The following is a 20591-nucleotide window of genomic DNA, read 5'->3' as shown; positions in this document are numbered from 1 at the left end:
AAAGATATGCGCACAATTGGATGTCCAGGGCTGATCCTGCTTCGCATTGGATGTTTTTTTTCCTTTTTTTAATAACATACCATCTATGTTAATTCTGGCATGCATACTGTGGGTTATTTACTAAAACTGGTTAGTGCAAAATCTGGTGAAGCTCAGCATAGTAAGCAATGAGCTCCAGGTTTTAGTGCCAAAACTTAATTGAAAACACTAAAGCTAGAAGTTGATTGCCTACCATGCACAGCTGCACCAGATTCTGAGTGCTCCAGTTTTAGGCACAGTTCACACATGCCTAGGGTGAATTTCACTTAACCTCCCTGGCGGTATGATTCAGTCTGGATTTAGGTGCTGAAAGCGGTACAATTATTTTGCATGGAAATTTGGCATCTTATATTGTAGTCCTGTAATTCTTAGGAATAACTCACTTAAATATGTTCAAACCAGAGTCTAGCAGACATCCCGGGTATGATAAAGTTTATAATATAATAAAGAATAATAAAAAAATATTCAATAATGTAATCAAATCCTAAAACACTGAAAAAGGGACACTTTTTGGTTGCTATGGACAATCTCCAAATTCCAGGCAGAAAAAACAGTATTTATAATATAAAAGTGCATGCAGGGCACTGCACAGACCACTAGGGACAAAAGGGGTGTGTATTTTGTAATACAGTACTGTAATCTGTAAGATTACAGTGCTGTGTGTGTTTTGTGTACTTATACTTTTTTGAATTTGCCACCGTTCTCCGCTCCCGTGCGCCGTAACGCCACAGGGAACGGAGCTCGGCGGCATTCGGCACTGTGAATCGAGCGGAGGACAGCTCGATCACATAGCGCGGAGGACATCGCTGGATCCAGGGGACAAGGTAAGTAACTCTCACTGTGTCCTCCCCTGCATCCAGCGAAGCAATCCCGAGTCTGGCTCGGGGTTACCGCTCCTATCAGTAAAATCCTAACCCGAGCCAGACTCGGGATTACCGCTAGGGGGTTCAATTTTTACAGCGAATTTCCTAAGCAGCTGTTCAGCAGTTCAGCTGCAATTTAGATGCTGTTCAGATACAAATTTTTGGAGGTGACGGCCACCGGGGTCTTTAACATTATCTGGTTGTTAAGGAGCACACTGGCTTCTGTGCCTTTAATGGCAGATGACTCATGAGCTATCAACGGGGTTCCTGACAGGGGAATGCAAACAAAACATAGCCGACAATAAAAAATTGTGGGGAAAAATGGTGTGTGGCCCCCCCCCCAATCCATACCCATGCCCTTTTGGGTCTAGTATGGATTTTAAGGGGAACCTCATGCCAATTTTTTTTTTAAATGGTGTGGGCCCCCCCAAATCCATACCAGACCCTTACACTAGCTGGTGGTTGTGGGGGTCTACTAGTAGGGGTGTTATTGGAATCTGGAAGACCCTTTTACCAAGGGGGAACCCAGATCCCTGCGCCCCCTATGTAAATACTCATTCACCAAAAAAAGTTAAAAAAGAAATAAAAACACAGACAGTTTTAAAATAAATGGCGTGGGGTCCCCCCCCCCCAAATCTATACCAGAGCCTTATTCAAGCATGCAGCTTGGCAGGCGAGGAAAGGGAGGGGATGAGCGAGTGCCCACCCTCCTGAACCAAACCAGGCCACATGCCCCCAATATGGGGGGTGCATTGGGGCAGGGGGGCTCTGCCCCCTCCACCCTAAAACACCTTATCCCTTTGTTGATAGGGACAATGGCCTCTTCCCTACAACCCTGGCTGGTGGTTGTGGGGGTCTGAAGACAGGGGGTTATCAGAATCTGGAAACCCCATTTATCAAGATTGCTCATTCACCAAAAAAAGTGTCAAAAATAATAAAAACACAGAGACAGTTTTTGACAGTTCCTTTATTAACAAATCAAAAACTACGTCCCCGATGTAGATCCAATTCAATTTAATCATGATGCCCGCTGCCACCGCGGACCCAAAAAAATTAAAAAAAGGTCCGCTCGTACGAAGGCTCCTGCTGTCTGCCAGCTCCAGCCTCTTAGAAGAGTTCTTAAATTGCTAAGGGATGGGGCCACTTGGCGATGACACTGGGTGGCATTGCCCCCTTGTGACATCATTGAAGCAATGCAAAAAACACTACCGTTTTTTTGTTGTGTTAGAGATTTTCTGCTGCCAGGAGAGTTATGTTTAGGGGTGGCCAGTATACATGTAGCCAACAAAACTCAGATAACACATAAAGGGTTTGCCAAATCCTTGAACGGAGCCAGAATTCCTAGGGCACCTTACTACATGATATTTCTATTCCTCAAACAATTGCTACATTATTGTGCAATGGTTAAGACACCATTTAGTTGTTTGTAAAATGTTCCAAAAGCTGGAACTAGTGTCCCCATTGGAAGATTTGCCCTCTATTACTTTTCTGGGGACAACTCAAAACTTGGGATTTTCTTTACTCTCACTTTCAATGATAATGATAAATGGGACAAAGAGAGGGTGAAGCTCCTTAATGGGGACAGACAACAGTAAAAATTGGCATGTATTCTAATCCCTATCCATTCCATCCAAAAAGTAAAAAAAAGTTTTTGCTTTTAGTTATACTTTAATGCCAATATTTACCTTGCTACATTTTCTTCAATGGCACTATTCATATTGCTACATTCTCCTCTTATGTCCACAGTATATACACACATCTTGTTGTGCATTTTGCTTACCTCAAATGCCCAATCAAGTGCAAGAAAAAAAATGATAAAACAGGAAATTTGCTTGCACATGATTGGATGTTCAATGTGAATTCCCTACACTAAGTAAACATTCTTTCTGGTAATTTGACATTATCTACATTATTTTAGTAAATCAATACAATTGACTTTAAAAATGAAGTGTGAATTGGACTTTATACAATCTAGTTAATATTGGAATTGTCTTGAACATTTAAAATGTTCATTAATCTAAAATTGTGTTTTTACATGCCATTATGTCATTTGGCAAGGCATGTGAGTGGGAGTGGAGTCACCCTCCCTGCTGTTTCCTGTTGTGAATCACTTCTGTAGACAACAGGATATATTAATGAAAGGTTCTGTAGATAATCAGTATGACATAGACAAAAATGGCATCAGCAAGCCTAGCATTAGTGAATAAGAGAAAATAGCCTCAGCTATTCAAAGTTACTAGTATCATAGAGCTACCAATGATGCCATCCATGGGGGATACAATTTGCTGGTTAAGTCAAGGAATAAATGTATGCCTCCTGTTATTATCTTCAACATATACAAAACTGTAACTAAAATGTGCAGCTGCTCCCAACACTTGAGTCTGGATGGTGCCCTTTCCACCATGCACCACAGTAGGGAACCCAGGTGCCTTCTTGTGTGATTTAAAAAAAACTCTTAAACATTGGTGGTCTATATTCTTGCTTTACAGTCTTGAGTCATGAATTTAAAACCCACTGCTATCAACATGGAATTTGTATGTTGTCATCACAGTTGCATGCTTTGCTTTGACACCAGTTCTGGTTTCCTCACACAACCCAAAATCACACTAGTTGGTTAATTGGCACGTCTCAAACTGTCCCCATGGGTATGCAGGACCATATTTATAATTTTTGCTGCCCATGGCCAACTGCTCTGTGCAGTCCTACTCACCTCAGTCAACGATCTAGCCTTATTCTAGCCATACACCTATTCAGTCCAACAGGCTAAACAAGAGAAACCACTAGATTCCTCCATCCACACTATACAGAATCTCCCCTGCTGACTGTTGCATTTAGACTGCAGCACATATGGCTGTCTGAATACCCAACTGTGCCTACACATTTATCAAGCCAGGTGGTGCCAAAATAGTCACCCACAGCTCGAATTTTTTGCAGTTTAGCAGGGATCGGACAAAAGCTTAATCTTCACATTTATAGGTTTATCTTAGAAGGTCTCTTAAGACCAAGTTACTAGTGTTTAACAGCTGTTAAAGCGGGAGTCCGCCGTTTTTTTTTTTTTTTTAAAGCCAGCAGCTACAAATACTGCAGCTGCTGACTTTTATAATAATGACACTTACCGGCCCAGCGCGCCCGCGATGTCGGCACCCGAAGCCGATCTCTCGATCGTCTCTCGGGTGCTGCCGCCGCCATCTTGGGTATGGGAATCAGGAAGTGGAGCCTTGCGGCTTCATTTCCCGGTCCCCTACTGCGCATGCGCGAGTCGCGCTGCGCAATAAGGATGGTCCCTGCTGTCTCTGGGATCCGTGTGTTTCCCAGCAGACAGCGGGGGACCTTCGGAAAGGGGGGTAGATTCTGCGGAAAGGGGCGTAGATTCTGCAGATATCTATGCCGGAAGTGGGTGCAGATACCTGTACTGTACAGGTACCTGCACCCCCCTCCCCCCTGAAAGGTGCCAATTGTGACGCCAGAGGGGGGGAGGGTTCCAATGAGCGGAAGCTCCACTTTAGGGTGGAGCTCCGCTTTAACTTGGATCACTTCTCCACCTTGGCCTTTAAAGTTCTTGTTTGAATATTTGCTACTTCTTTCAAAACCTGCACCCACAAACTGTTGTCCTACTCTTATAGCAGTTCAGTTCTAGCTAGGTTGCTTGCCTATATGTTAGCAAAACATATAGCCCTGCATGTTTGGAATAATAAAACTTCAGATTAAAAATTGAGGGGCAAGGAATAATGTGAATGGTTCTGTGTCCTCTGGAAAGTGTTTCTTAAAGTATAACTAAGGCAAAACATTTTATTTACTCGGAGAGAAGAATTGGATCAACTGTCAGGTTTCTATTATCATTAGTTCCCCCAGTTGGGAAATTCACCCAACCAATTTGTCCTGTTTACTGTTATCACCAATCTTGGAAGTGAAAGAAATTCCCAAATTTTGGATAGTCACCAGAACAGAAATAGAGAGGAAATATTCCAATGGGGGAATAGTTCCGGATTCCCTCATTTTGAAGGGATTTCCTCTGACTTTCTGTTTTGGCTGTGGGACAGGCAATGAAGGGAAAACTCCCCAATGGGACACTGATGGTAAAAAAAAAAAAAGATAATTGAGTTCTAACCCTCACTCTATTCAAAATGAAAAAAAAAAAAAGTTTTGCTTTTAGTTGTAATGTACTGTGTTGCACAGTAGGAATACAGAAAAAAATAATAAAGCACCTTTTAGGTTAAATGGCATGAGGACATTTTGTGGTGTACTCAGTTATGTTAAATTGTTTCTGGGTGTGGATCACCAATATTACATGGCTACATACATGGTGTGTGGACAAAAACAATATGAAATATGCATTTGTGCCCAAAAGATATCTATCATTCAGAAATCACTTATCATGCTGTATACTGTCTATGTTGTGTCAGAAACTAAAATTGTTAGTAATCATATGTAGCAATTGTCAGAGTTGCATCAAACATCCTTGAACTATGCAGCCATTGGACAACAGAAAATAGATAAGATCTGAAATGTTTCTCTCTTACTAGTCATGGGTTGTGTATAGTTTGGGTATAGTTTGGGTATAGTTTGAGACACTAACATAACATTTGTTTGTACATGTGAGGCTTTGAAAGTTTGTGGAGAACATAAAATACCTACTGCTACTTATGTTTCTTAAGAGATACCCTCATGTATGGCCTGGATTAATTACCAAATAAGTAGCAGAATATAAATTTCTATTTTTCTTGTTCAAATTGTTTATTTATATAAATGAGTCAAAATGAGAGACAGGTTAGTATACCATTGCGAGACAGGAGAAAATAATATACAAATGCACAGGATAGGATTAACAGCCAAAAATGCAAACAGAATAAAACTAGAGGTGTAACACATTCCCTACAAAGCAATGGTTCGCAAACAAGGCAAAATGTGACCAGCCTAGGGTTAGAGAACCCATTGTTTAGGTCTCCAGGGAAGTGCCCAGAGGGCACCTAGTACTCCAATACTCTAGACTAGTAGGGTGCCAAGGGATGATATATATTTTTCCCAAGTAGGCTTAGTTATCATTTTTGAAACAGTGATGCTCAATAAAATGTTCCCACTGCCTGTCTCTGTAAAGTGAACCTTGCAGTAAAAGGTCTGCTTATACTGTCTGGGCTCCCTCCACAAACCACCTACTATTAGTAGGTGTAAAATGCAGCTGTAAAGAAAAAAGTTAGGTTTTACACTTACCACACCAGCGTCTTCCACCCGCAGCACCAAGACAAGGCAAGATCATAGAGAATAAAGTTAAGGCAAAATCACACTAGAAGGTGCTCTTGCAATAGACTGGAGTGTCTTACTGCAAGATTTTGCCTACCTACAAACAGTAGGCAATTTGTAAAGGGAGCCTGATAAATTTGAGTAGACCTTGCTTTTCACTGCAAGGTCCACTTTAATTGGAATCAGACGGAATGGGAAGTGAGGAGAAATCCTCCAATGGTGACGCAGACAACAATACAAGCATAATAATATAAAAGAGGACTTCTGCGCTACTACACAACTAATTAAACAAAATATGTGGAAATGCTGCCAAATCTAAAGTGATCACCAATCACATAAAACTAAAAGAGCTAAATACATACAAATGTATATGACCTAGCGCATAACCTACGTGATCCAATGACCACCAAATTAAAATGAATCACTGAAAATAATAATAATAATAGAGGCTAATAAAGTGAATAAACAATAAAGTACATTTACAACAGTGCATATAATAATCCAATACAGCATCCGTTTATATAAAGTGCACTCCTAGTGATAACACTGTGATGCATTCAGTATGCTTTCAACATAGTCCAGTGATATAAAGTGTTCTTAAAGTGCATAAAGTGCACTCGCTGTAAAATAAAGTGCTACCAATTGTGCAAAATACAAATAAAGTGCAACAAATTGTCCAAAATCCAAAGGTCTGTGTCCATTCACTCCCAATTCCTGTGATTAAAGTGCTTTGGGAATCCTATAAAGTGCTCTCAGTGCCCTTACCTCATGGGCTTGGGAAGAGCGCTCTTATAAAAATCTTATCCCCACGTCCATGATTGTAGGTCAATCAATCTAGCAATACAGATTAGGTATGGGAAACGAATGGTCACTTAAACTCCATAATGGTATCCACAAGTAGAATAAATGGGCCTCTGATAGTGCATTACCCAAATATTATAAACTTTATTAACCACTTCGCGCCCGCCCTATAGCCGAAAGACGGCTACAGAGCGGACGCTAACTGCCGGGAGGCCGTCCCTGGACGTCCTCCTGTTTACTTCCCCTCTGCGCGCTGCCGCGGGCGTGCATCTGGGAAGTTCTGTGCTGGCCGTGTCCCTCGGACACAGCCAGTCACAGATTGCTGTAAACGGCCAATCACAGCGGCCGTTTACAGCGTGATCGGCGTGTCCAATGAGAGATGATCTCATATATAAACATATGAGATCATCTCTCAGCGCCCCTCTCCCTCCTCACACAGACAGCGTGTGAGAGGGGAGAGATGAACGGCTGCAGCGGCCGTAAGTAAAAAAAAAAAGTGCCATCCGCCCCAGTGCCATCCTCCCCCAGTGCCATCCTCCCCCGTGCCATCTTCCCACAGTGCCATCCGCCCCAGTGCCATCCTCCCCAGTGCCATCCTCGCCCAGTGCCATCGTCCCCAGTGCCACCTGCCCCCAGTGCCACCTGTTAGTGCTATCTGTCCCCAGTGCCACCTGTTAGTGCTATCTGTCCCCAGTGCCACCTGTTGTCAGTGCCATTTGTCCCCAGTGCCATCTGTCATCAGTGCCACGTATAAGTACCATCTGTCATCAGTGCCACGTGTCATCAGTGCCACATAGTGCCATCTGTCATCAGTGCCACATATTAGTGCCACCTGTCATCAGTGCCACGTATCAGTGCCATTTGTCATCAGTGCCACCTGTCAGTGTAACGTGACATCTGTTGTCAGTGTCACATGTCATTAATGCCACTTATCAGTGCCATCTGTCATCAGTGTCACGCGTCATCAGTGCCACGTATTAGTGCCATCTGTCATCTGTGCCACGTATTAGTGCCATCTGTCATCAGTGCCACATATTAGTGCCATCTGTTATCAGTGCCACGTATTAGTGCCAAGTGTCATCAGTGCCACTTATAAGTGCCATCTGTCACCAGTGCCACGTATAAGTGCCATCTGTCATCAGTGCCACATATTAGTGCCATCTGTCATCAGTGCCACGTATAAGTGTCATCAGTGCCACGTATCAGTGCCATCTGTCATCAGTGCCACGTGTCATTGTCCTGGTGCTCCAGGGCCTTCAAAAGTGTAATAGGTAGTCAACAAGTTAGATGTGTAATTTATGCTCCTAGAACACGTGATGGCGCTCCCTGCATGTTGGGCCTCTCTATGTGGCCAGGCTGTGAAAAAGTCCCACACATGTGGTATTGTAATACTCAGGAGGAGTAGCAGAATTTTTTGGGGGTGTCATTTGTGGTATACACATGCCATGTGAGAGAAATAACCTATTACAATGACAATTTTGTGGAAAAAGATTTAAAAAAAAAATCTTAATTTTGCAAAGAATTGTGGGAAAAAATGACAACATCAAAAAGCTCACCATGCCTCTTACTAAATACCTTGGAATGTCTACTTTCCAAAAAGCGGTCATTTGGTGGGTATTTGTACTTTCCTGACTTGTTCGGGTCGCAAGAATTGAGATAGGCCACCAGTACATCAGGTGTGATCAATTTTGTATGATTCGCACCACAGCTTGTAGACTCTCTAACTTTCACAAAGACCAAATAATATATACTAATTTGGGTTATTTTTACCAAAGATATGTAGCAGTATAAATTGTGGCCAAAATGTATGAAGAAAAATTAATAATTTGCATAATTTTGTCACAGAAACAAAGAAATATGTGTTTTTTTCAAAAATTTCGGTCTTTTTTCATTTATAGCGCAAAAAATAAAAACCCCAGAGGTGATCAATTACCACCAAAAGAAAGCTCTATTTGTGGGAAAAAAAGGACAAAAAATTCATTTGGGTACAGTGTTGCATGACTGAGTAATTGTCATTCAAATTGTGAGAGCACCGAAAGCTGAAAATTGGTCTGGGCAGGAAGGGTGTTTAAGTGCCCAGTAGGCAAGTGGTTAAATAAAAAATGGCTGCTTACATGTCAGTAGCTAAAAGTAGGCCAGACTCAGAGTGTAAGGGCGTTCCACGCCACTTCTAACGTTACTTCCGGTCCGCGGCATCAACTTCCGGTCCGTCGTAACGGCTTCCGGTATGTGATGTTTACTTCCGGTTGTGCACCCTACGCGTTACGTCACGGTGCACACCTCGTGACTTCATCAGCCTGATGAAGTCCCGAGGTGTGCACCATGACGTAACGCATAGAATGCAAAACCGGAAGTAAACATCACATACCGGAAGTCATTATGACGGACTGAAAGTGGATGCCATGGACCGGAAGTAACGTTAGAAGTGACGTGGAACACTGTTACACTCTGAGTGAGGCAGGTAGCAACCAAATAGGGTAATACACGTACAGATGGCTTAGCAATTTGTTTATTTGTCATAAAGAGGGTATAAAATCACACTCAGTATGAAATATTTTGCTAAGCCATTAAATATCTACACAGTTGGATAAAGTACAGTTCATGTATACATATAAATATATAATTACATATACCAAATACTTCACATACATATAACACATAATAAAAGCGAAATAGTGGTACATTCCAGTAATCCATGTATGGAGTGGTACTCTGTATAGGGAATAGAGGTAGCAGTGATTGTAGAGTACATGTAGCAATAATTATTAAATTGAATAAAAATGTGGTGCATTTTGTTAATGCGTGACGCGTTTCATGTTACTAAGACACTTCATTAGGAGCTGGTGCATCTGCTATTCTGTAAAAAATTATATAAAAAAAGATGAACTCTAGTTGAAACTCCAACTACAAACGAAGGAGAAAGAAGGAGGATATTGAGGCTAAATAATACATGGAGCTGGGATTGAGAGGTATGTACTACTGAAATTTGAAAGGAGCCACCAGTATAGGCTGTCTGTCATGGGAGCTGAGGAAGCCACACTGCACACGGTGCGAACATCAAAGCACAAGATCCTCAGGGAATGGATTCTCCGTAGTGTTGACATGGTAACATAGGGCGAGGCTCCGAAGGAGTCTGAGAAACAATTAAATTGCTAAGAATATCTTTCTTGTAAAGGTGCTAATGTGAACCAGGTGAAACCAGTGTGTAATAGGGAATGGAGAAGTAAAGGAAATATCACTGAAGTGAGGACCATGAAACCATGGCAGACTGACATGGAGCTATGGGAGTGCAAGGTAAGTATAACAAACAAGAGTATAGAACCAGGGGTGAGTGAAGAAACAACCAAAATAAGTGCAACCAAGAAAGAATCCATTTGTGCCAATATAATTACCTAGTGTGCATATAAAGCAGCAAGTTATGTGCAGCTTGACCAATCGTATGTTTAATTTTCATTCTCTGTGACAATGATTACCAGAATAATTAAAGTTAATCTCCAAATTCAGGACACAGACAGCAATAAAAACCTAACAAGGTTAAACTTTTCCCTCCTCTGTTCAAAAACTAAAAAAATCTGGTGTTTAAAACAGATCCCCCCCCCCCCCCCGATATTCTAAATAGACCATGAAAATAAACTCTGAATAAAGTCTGAATATGTGCATACATGTGCCATGGTCCACCAATGGCGTGCATGCAAAGTATTGCGCTTGCGTGCTAATCCTGACACATCTTATTTGTTGAAAACAAAGTCTAAAAGTGAGATCCTGTGATATTTAGTGAAATCTTATGAGGTCTCGCAGCTCTGCAATGAGATCTCCCAGGAAGGCAGTGGTGACGTTGACTTTCCAGGGGACAGTGGTGTAGATATGTCACCACTGCCTAGAGAAACCCAGAAGTATTGCATAATAGGTAGTCAAATGAAATTAAGAGTAAGAAAGTAAGAGAAAAAAATGTACAGAATCTTGACAATAAGCCTTTCTTGAGACAGAAGATAATGGAGTAGGGGAAAAAAATAAAGTGTAAACAATATTATTGGTGAGATTTATTGTGCACGTTTGTCCTACCCTTATTCCTGAAAACAGACTGGAGGTGGAATTACTTCCAGTACTTAAACAAGCCCATGAGTGTAAAAAAAGACTAAAACATGTCGCTTCCTAATAGTCGTTTTGAAGGCTTGTAGCCTGAGGGTTTACAATCATGAAATTTTACATGGTGTAAGTGTTAAACATGTAAAGCAAACTGGCAGAATTTTATCCCCTGACAATTAAGATAGGAGCCCTTGGGGACTTTGTGTGGCATTCCATCTTCATGTTATTTGCATTCTGTTTTGTTTGCTGGGCATTCATTTTTACTGAAGTAGAAACAAAATTTCCCTGTGGAAGTTAAGACAAAGCAGCAAATAATAAATGCATACGCTGCTTCCTAGCTAGAATTCCAGCTTGTGTTTAGCATTTGGATCTACAGCCGCACATGCTGAACTGTCTCTAAGTAATGACTGTCTGCTAATAAACTGTGTTGTGGTCAGTTCTGGCTATGCTAACATTCCATATGTCCTTGAGCAATAATTATTGGGTCTTGAGTAGAATATAACTTAATTGATAGGGGTATAATCTGTGTGAATATATATATATATATATATATATATATATATCTTACAAACGTGAGTACACCCCTCACATCTTTGTAAATATTTTATTATATCTTTTAATGTGACAACACTGAAAAAGTTACACTTTGCTACAATGTAAAGTATTGGGGGTACAGCTTGTATAACAGTGTAAATTTGCTGTCCCCTCAAAATAACTCAACACACAGTGATTATTGTCTAAACCGCTGGCAACAAAATTGAGTACACCCCTAAGTGAAAATGTCCAAATTGTGCCCAATTAGCCATTTTCCATCCCAGTTGCCATGTGACTCGATAGTGTTACAAGGTCTCAGGTGTTTAACAGCGGTTTAACAGGACAGGTTCCGCTCAGAACAGGCCTTGCCATGGTCGACCAAAGAGTTTGAGTGTACATGCTCAGCATCATATCCAGAGGTTGTCTTTGGGAAATGGATGTATGAGTGCTGCCAACATTGCTGCAGAGGTTGAAGGAGTGTGTGGCCAACCTGTCAGTGCTCAGATCATACACCGCACACTGCATCAAATTGGTCTGCATGGCTGTCATCCCAGAAGGAAGCATCTTCTAAAGATGATGCACAAGAAAGCCGCAAATAGTTTGCTTAAGACAAGCAGACATGGATTACTGGAATCATGTCCTGTGGTCTGAAGAGACCAAGATAAACTTATTTGGTTAAAATGGTGTCAAGCTTGTGTGGCGGCAATCAAATGAGGAGTACAAAGACAAGTGTGTCTTGCCTACAGTCAAGCATGGAGGTGGGATGTGTGGAAATAAGGTGGGTGTCATGGTCTGGGGCTGAATGAGTGCTGCCGGCACTGTGGAGCTACAGTTCATTGAGGGAGCCATGAATGCCAACATGTACTGTGACATACTGATGCAGAGCATGATCCCCTCCCTTTGGAGACTGGGTCACAGGGCAGTATTCCAACATGATGTAGCGGATGACATTAGGGATCATTGAAAATTTAGTTTTTGACCTCAGGACAATAAAGGTCTTGAGGGTTAATTATTGTAGATAGGCCTAACACCAGTCTGGCCAGGCTATGTTTAAAAGTTCTGCCTGGTCATGTGAACGTTGAGGTGTACATGAAAGGCCAGAACCAAGTCTAGTTGGATGTTTTGGTATCGGCCCTCTCGGAGCCAATCAGCGGGAGTGCCGGGGCCTGCTGAGGAGTCTGGGAGGGGGTACTTAAACAGAAGTGGGTCACGTGTTCAGGGTTCCGGAGTTGTTCATGAGACCCGTGTGGTCTGTTCTGGTTCCAGGACAGGGATAGCCCCGTGAGGGGTCACGGGGTGTTCGACACCCCGCAACATGTTCCTGTCAGTGGCCCCTGATAGACCTGCCTGGTCTGGGGTAGGGATCCGTTTATTCCAGAGTCTCAGAGCTGGCTGGTCCGAGGCGCAGTAACCGAGGGAGGATTCAAAGTGTCCGGTTGTGCTCTCGGCTTGGAGGGACACCACAGCCCGTGGAAATGACCAGGGGAGAACTCTTCAGAGGAGGGCCGGCAAGTGACATCCTGAGAAGTGCCTGGTTACTGAGTTGAGAAGGACATTGATGAATTCACAATTTTCCAGTACCATAAAGGAAGCTGTAAATGTTCCAGGTACAGTTGGAAAAAGGTTCCTGTATACCCTCGGTTAATTGTTCAAGTTTTGAGTCAACGTGCTGACTGCCATGATCTCTGGCTAGAGATCTGTTCAGCCTTGAAGTACCCAGCTGTGAATAGCTACTCTCTGGGTGGAAATAGAGACTTTGCTAAACCTGCAGTTCAAGGTGCCTGAGTTCTTCACCCGTGCCCTCTGTTCTCTAAGAGACTGTGTTTGTGAAAGTTCTACTGCAAAATAAACCTTTTTGAAAGGACTTTATCTGTGTCTGTGTACAAGTCGTTGGGTATCAACCCTGGGAACCCCTAGATGCAGAGGAGCAGGCCGGGAGAAGGTAACCGGTAAGCCCATTAAGTTAAAGCCGCCCTGCAATGGGTTATGGCCGCTACAATGATAATGACCCCAAACACACCTCATAGCCGACCACTGCCGAAGCTGAGGGATAAGGTGATGGACTGGCCAAGCATGTCTCCAGACCTGAACCCTATTGAGCATCTGTGGGGCATGTTAAATGGAAAGTGGAGGAGCTCAAGATCTCTAGCATCCACCAGGTCCAAGATGTTATCATGGAGGACTGGAAGAGGACTCCAATGGCAACCTTTAAAACTCTGGTAAACTCCATGCCCAAGAGGGTTAAGGCAGTGCTGGAAAATAATGGTGGCCACACAATATATTGACACTTTGGGCCCAATTTGAACATTTTCACTTAGGGTTGAACTCACTTTTGTTACCAGTAGTTTAGACATTAATGGCTGTATGTTGAATTATTTTGAGGGGACAGCAAATTTACACTGTTATACAAGCTGTACACTCACTTCTTTACATTGTAGAAAAGTGTAATTTCTTCAGTGTTCTCATATTAAAAGATATAATAAAATATTTACAAAAAAAAAAAATGTGAGTGGTGTACTCACTTTTGAGAGATACTATTATACTATATATATATATATATATATATATACACATACATACATATATACACATACAGTTAGGTCCATATATATTTGGACACAGGCACAATTTTAAATTTGAAGGTATGTACATCCAAATTGGAGGAAGGGTTTAGGAAATACAGCTCTTAAGACTAGCCACCCCCTTTTTCAAGGAACCAAAAGTAATTGGACAGTTGAATCAAAAACTGTTTCACGGCCAGGCGTGGGCTACTCCTTCATTATTTCTTCATCAATTAAGCCTGGAGTTGATTCTAAGTGTGGTATTTCCATTTGGAATCTATTGCTGTAAACCTACTTCATGTGTTCAAAGGAGTTGTCCATGCAAGTGAAACAGGCCATTGTAAGGCTTCAAACACAAAAGAAATCCATCAGAGATATAGCAGCAACATTAGGAGTGGCCAGATTAACAGTTTGGTACGTTTGAGGAAAGAAGAACGCAACTCAACATTAATAAGTCACCGGGACCAGGTGGCTTGCACCCGAGGGTCCTTAAGGAACTCAGTCAAGTAATTGCCAGGCCATTGTTCCTAATTTTTATGAACAGTCTACTGACTGGAATGGTACCAGCTGATTGGAGAAAAGCCAATGTAGCACTATTTGTTTAAAAAAGGGCCAAGATACATCCCTGGGAATTACAGACCAGTTAGCCTAACATCAATAGTATGTAAGCTCTTGGAGGGCATGATAAGGGACTATATACAAGATTTTAGAAATTACAATGGTATCATTAGCAGTAATCAGCAAGGATTCATGAAGAATAGTTCTTGACAAACCAATCGATTAACCATCTACAAGGAGGGGAGCTGCCATCTAGATAAAGGAAGGCCCACAGACGTGGTGTATCTGGATTTAGCAAAAGCATTTGATACAGTTCCCCATAAATGTTTACTGTACAAAGTAAAGTCTGTTGGCATGGACCATAGGATGAGGACATGGATTAAAAACTAGCTACAGGGGCGAGTTCAGAGGGTAATGATAAATGGGGAGTACTCGGAATGGTATGGGCAACTACATGGCAAATGAGGTTTAATGTAGAAAAATGTAAAATAATGCATTTGGGTGGCAAAAATATGAATGCAATCTACTCTCTAGGTGGAGAACCTCGGATCTAGGATGGAAAAAGATCTGGAGGTCCTAGTAAATGACAGGCTCAACAATGGCATGCAATGCCAAGCTGCTGCAAGCAAATCAAATTGTTGAATGTTGGCATGCATTAAAAAGGGGATTAACTCCAGAGATAAAATAATAATCCTCACAATCTACAAGACTCTGGTCCGGCCACACCTGGAGTATGCCATCCAGTTCAGTTAAATAGGCATGCATCCATTCACTAAAATTAGAAGAAAAGCAGTTTAACCTTAAACTGCATAGAGGGTTTTTTACTGTAAGAGCAGTAAGGATGTGGAAAAGAAGTGGAATATTCTGCAATGATCGAGTCAATCACCTAATCTCGACCCAATTGAGCATGCATTTCACTTGCTAAAGGCAAAACTAAAGCTGAACAGTCTGCACTTCAAATGAATTTGGATTGTTTCATTTTAATTTTATTCTGGTGGCTGGTGGCATACAGAGCCAAAAGTATGCAAATTGTGCCTGTGATCCAATATATATGGACCAAACTGTGTGTGTGTGTGTATATATATATATATATATATATATATATAGATATAGATAGATAGATAGATAGATAGATAGATAGATAGATAGATAGATAGATATAGATAGATATAGATAGATAGATAGATAGAGATCAGTCTATCAGTCAGCATCAGGATTACAATAAGAGAATGTGCAAGGTACACACCACTCAAGAGGCATCTTGCGAGATCACTCTCAGTAATGAATAAGCACAGGAGTATGAAATACATTTACTGATCATCTGCTAATTGTGTGTATGTCATGCTTCATCCTTTAATGGATATACAATAAAGGAGCTGTTTTTATTCCCGGATATGCCGCCATCTTTCTTCCCTTTCACAGCATTAGGATTACAACAATGGTATCACATAGCAAATTATATGCAGACTGTACATTAAAAATACAACTTTATAATAAAATGAATGCTCATTTAGATCTTTTGGTTTATAAAAATATACTGCAGTTGTTTTATTTCAGGGAAGTTAATGGTATAGATGCACAGTTAGATGTTTCTGAGTTTCCCTTTGGTATTGTGAATTAGTCATCTGTTTAAATGACAAGGATGTTGGGACTTTTATGTGCAAAGGAGAATAATCAAGCAAATTATACTGGTGCTCTGATCTCCTACTGATGGATGAATAAGACCACTTTTCCATTCCAAACAAATTTGGTCCACCCTAATTGCATGTAAATGTCAAACGTCTCTTCTAATGAAAGCTTGCAGGCAATATTTACAATTTGTGTGTGTTTGGTGTCTAAACTATTTCTACATACAGACGTTTGTCTTTTTCTTTTCCTCCAGGTGACGAGGAAAGATTAAAAAGCAGCAATTCAGTTAGTCACAGCTTGACAGAAATAAGATCATTAATCGCCAAGTCAGAGGTGGCATTAACAGCAGTGATACCCACAACACTAGTGAAAGGCACCAATGGCAACGCAATCACTATTTCTGAATCAGAAGAGGAGAAAGCCAAGAAGCTACTGTATTGTTCACTATGCAAAGTAGCTGTCAATTCTCTTTCACAGCTGGAAGCACACAACACAGGTAAGTCTACCATGTATCATAGAATTTCGTAAAAACTGAGGCACGCTATGGACTGACTACAGAATTTCACCTCTTGTGGTCACCTAAAGCAGCTCTATTTGGGACGCCCACATTTTCCCACTGTTTCTGCTCCTCCTCGAATAACTGCAAACATCCAACATATTAACACCGAATCCAAATCTACCAGTCTATGGTATCACAAAAGTCTTTTCTTTTCAGATGTACGTGCTGTAAACAATATAAAGTATCCACTGTAAGTTCAAATTCTGGATAAAGTACTTTCTTCAAAAAACGTTTCATCATTCACGGTTGTGCTCCACCTCCAGCTCAAAGTGCTTGTGCTTCCCCCACCATTTGTGAGTAACACTCACTAGATTCTGGTGACCCCTTATGAATAATAAGTGGGTCAATTGTGCTTTAAAAGCTCTCCTTCCTCCTGGATTTCTCTGCTTGGTGCACTGTGAACCTCCTCACCACTCCTTTTCACCTTCACACTCAGATAGCAGACCTAAAAAAAAGTCCAGATAGTGTAACACCGTTTATTCAAATATTAAATACCAAATCATTGCACTTACAGGGAATGTTACATAGTTACATACATAGCTAGTCTGGTTGAAAAAAGACACAAGTCCATCTTGTTTCACAAAAATGTATTGAATAACAGCCTCCATTTAGTTCAATGGCACATCACTTCTTGAATCAAGATGGCCATCCTCCACTGCGCCGGATGTGAAATCACCACATGCGACATCAATAGTGCATCTCTGTTCTATCGCTTTTCATCTTTGTGTCATCCTCAGAAGATCGGTCCAATTATTTGTAATAAGGTTTTGAGCATTTGTCACTGTCTAAACAGGGATTGAGAACCACAGTGGCTCTTGAGAAAAAGTGTGTTTCTCATGTGCTGGAAGTAAAGCACTGGATATACTTCCCTTTGTGGTAGTAGGATATCTTACAGGCCAGTATTGAGGCAAAACATGTACATTTTCTTTCTTTGACCCTTCAGGATGCCCCTTAAAACAGTATTTTTTTTACCTTTTGCGTTATACTGAGAGAAACACAAAGGCTGCCATTGGTGACCCCTCCTTCGAAAAATTTTGGTTGGCTGGGATTATATTTAATTTACTCCAATAACTGACATCTAAATATGCAGTGGCCAATCCCCAATCATCAGAATTCTCACACTGAAGGAATGGGTGAGTTCCATGCTAGTAGTGCCTTCCGCCCGTCAAACAGAGCTGCAGAACAAAGGGAAGATAAGTATGTAGAGCTGGTAAGCACAGAAGTTCTAGTGTAACTATGGGCAAACAATATAAATATATATATATATATATATATATATATATATATATATATATATATATATATATATATATATATATATAAAATGCAGTTTGTCAGTTGTATTAACACAGTTGGGGGGATTTACTAAATCTGGAGCTCTCGGGAATCTGGTGTAGCTATGCATGGTAGTCATTCAGCTTCTAACTTTAGCTTGTTTAATTAGGCTTTGACAATAAAACATGGAAGCTGATTGCAGCAGATTTTGAATGCTCCAGTTTTAGTAAATCAACCCCAGAAAGCGGCCAAAATTCCATCACTGTATGGCCAGGTTAAGCAACAAACAGCTTAAAGCTTAACTCCAGCTAACACTTTTTAAGCTGTTACAGCAAAAAAAAAAATGTATTTTTGGAAAAAGATTTAAAGTAAAAGTAAAGTATGGGCAAAGCTTTTTTTGGCAGTACTTCTCCTACAGATAACAGGAGTGCAGTCCGTTCTGCACTCCTGTGACCCGTTTTTAGCTGACAGCAGGCTAAAGTATGCTGTCGGATGATGTCACTCAGCCCATCCAGGCTGGGGAAAGATCCTTAACTGCATAGTCAGGATCCACCCAGAATCTTGGACTAGCAGCTGGCTCAACCTCTCCCCCTCCACAGCCCAGCGCTCCAGTGAGCACTGGAGAGGCAGAGCAGAGAGCCGATGACAGTCACCAGCTCTCTGCTCAGAGTGGAGGGGAGAACTGAGTAATCAGTGGTCTTTAATTGCTTAGATCTCAGTGCAGAGACGGCGAGGCACAAATGCAGTATTGGATTGATGCTGCATCCAACTGGGTGAGTATAAGTTACTCTTTTTTGTAAGCCCCCATACTTCTGTTTTAAGTTATATAATAAATAATGGCCATTGCAAGCCACTCTGGCAGTGTTTTAAGGTTACTGTCACCCCCTCCATCTGTCATATTTGCTGGACAGATTGGCCTGTTAGTGGAAGTTGAAAAATAGCGGTTCTTCTGACAGGATCAACAGGTAAAACAACTCTGTAATGGGGGACTTGAATTTGCCCATAGTTACACTTTAAAGTAAAGTAATATTAAGCCTGTACATCAGTATGCTTCTTTTCACCAAGCTCCTTGTAACTTACATATGTAAAATATTTTTTCTAGATTTTGCCTTTAAACACTTATTTTTTTTCTCTTGTGAACATTGCAGTCTCGTGCAATTTCTTCAAGATTTTGGTTGGGGATGCACACTGCATAGTCGAGTGACCGCCTGCCTCCTCTTCCATATGATGCCTGTTGCACTGTCGAAAAACATGCATTCCTCATAACCTTGGCATGCTATTCCCACTCCCTCAGCGACTGTAATACAAATCATTAGGATACCTTCTTTGAATTAAATCTTTTTACTGTCTGTACATGTTGCCTCATGGAGCATGTTAAGAAGTCCTGTCTGAGAACCTGTACAACAGTGTGGCAACAATGGACCTACAGTAAGGCACCTAGAGAATATGTGATAGTGAACTTTCTGCCATTTCCAATTGCATTATTTTATGCAGAAATGAAAAGTTTTTAACAAAAAGAGTCATTTAACACAGTTATAGTGGGCAGCATTCTGCAACATTTAACTTTTTGGATCTAAGGTTTACAAACATATTAAATTTACCGTTTGAATTGCCTTGCTGGACAAAGCACAGGATCATTTTGAGACACTGAATAAGCAAAATAATCACATAACTACTTTTCTGAAGGTGGAAAGCAATGGCAGCCTACATATTTCTCTCAATACAGGTCTCGTTATGTTAATAAATATGATATCTTATTCGCAGTTCTGAATTGTTTTTAGCCTGTTTCATTTTTTTTAATTTACATGCAGAACTGATCCGCTTGGTTTGCATTTTCAATAGATGTAATTAATGGCAGCTTTTATATTTTTTCGTGTACAGGTTTTCTTAAGTATGAAACATTTTTCAACTGAAAAGCATTCTTTGACTGTGAATTGGCAGTTACCGCTTTACAGCTATAATTACACATTTTCTTATCATGCACGCTGGGGAACTGGCACTGAAGCAATGCTGGTCTCCTTTACCCTCTTTAAGGCTTCATATGTGTACTGCAAAAAAAAAAAAAAGCTGATTTATTGTAAAAAAAAAAATGCTGAATTTGAGAAACTGTGAACGTGGTAAATACTGTTTCACAGTACTCAGGATATTTAATACAACTGGATTTGATCAGCTATAAATACACAATTTAATACACAAATGCATTAATTTAAAACATTTTTATTGTATTTTTAAAATGCAACTAGTGTAAGTTGCTAAACCTGGCTTGATATCAGCCTGCTATAATCCCGTGTATATTAGAACTGGGAGAGGGAAGATCACTGCTGTTTTTTTTATATTCCATTCACAAGCTAAAGGCAGAGAGGTGACCTAGCTGTATTGCCTAATTCTAGTAGGGAGAAGTCAGGTTATAAACGTCACTGCTGTCTGGGACATCCCCATTATCCACAG

General features: G+C 41.0%; 1 protein-coding gene across 5 annotated transcripts in view; it reads left to right on the top strand.

Moving 5' to 3' along the window:
* ZNF385B (zinc finger protein 385B) overlaps positions 1–20591 on the top strand; it is a 743747-nt gene that overhangs the window by 702228 nt on the left and 20928 nt on the right. For all 5 annotated transcript variants that reach the window (XM_077448111.1, XM_077448110.1, XM_077448113.1 and 2 more), the window contains one exon: positions 16563–16805. In XM_077448111.1, the coding sequence (XP_077304237.1) occupies positions 16563–16805 (243 nt within the window). The remainder of the gene's footprint in view (positions 1–16562; positions 16806–20591) is intronic.

The sequence above is a fragment of the Lithobates pipiens genome, unplaced genomic scaffold (genome assembly GCF_037356315.1).
Source record: "Lithobates pipiens isolate NorthernLeopardFrog02 unplaced genomic scaffold, aLitPip1_a1.2 Scaffold_22, whole genome shotgun sequence".
Classification (NCBI taxonomy): Eukaryota; Metazoa; Chordata; class Amphibia; order Anura; family Ranidae; genus Lithobates; species Lithobates pipiens.
This window is presented reverse-complemented; position numbering and strand designations above follow the sequence as displayed.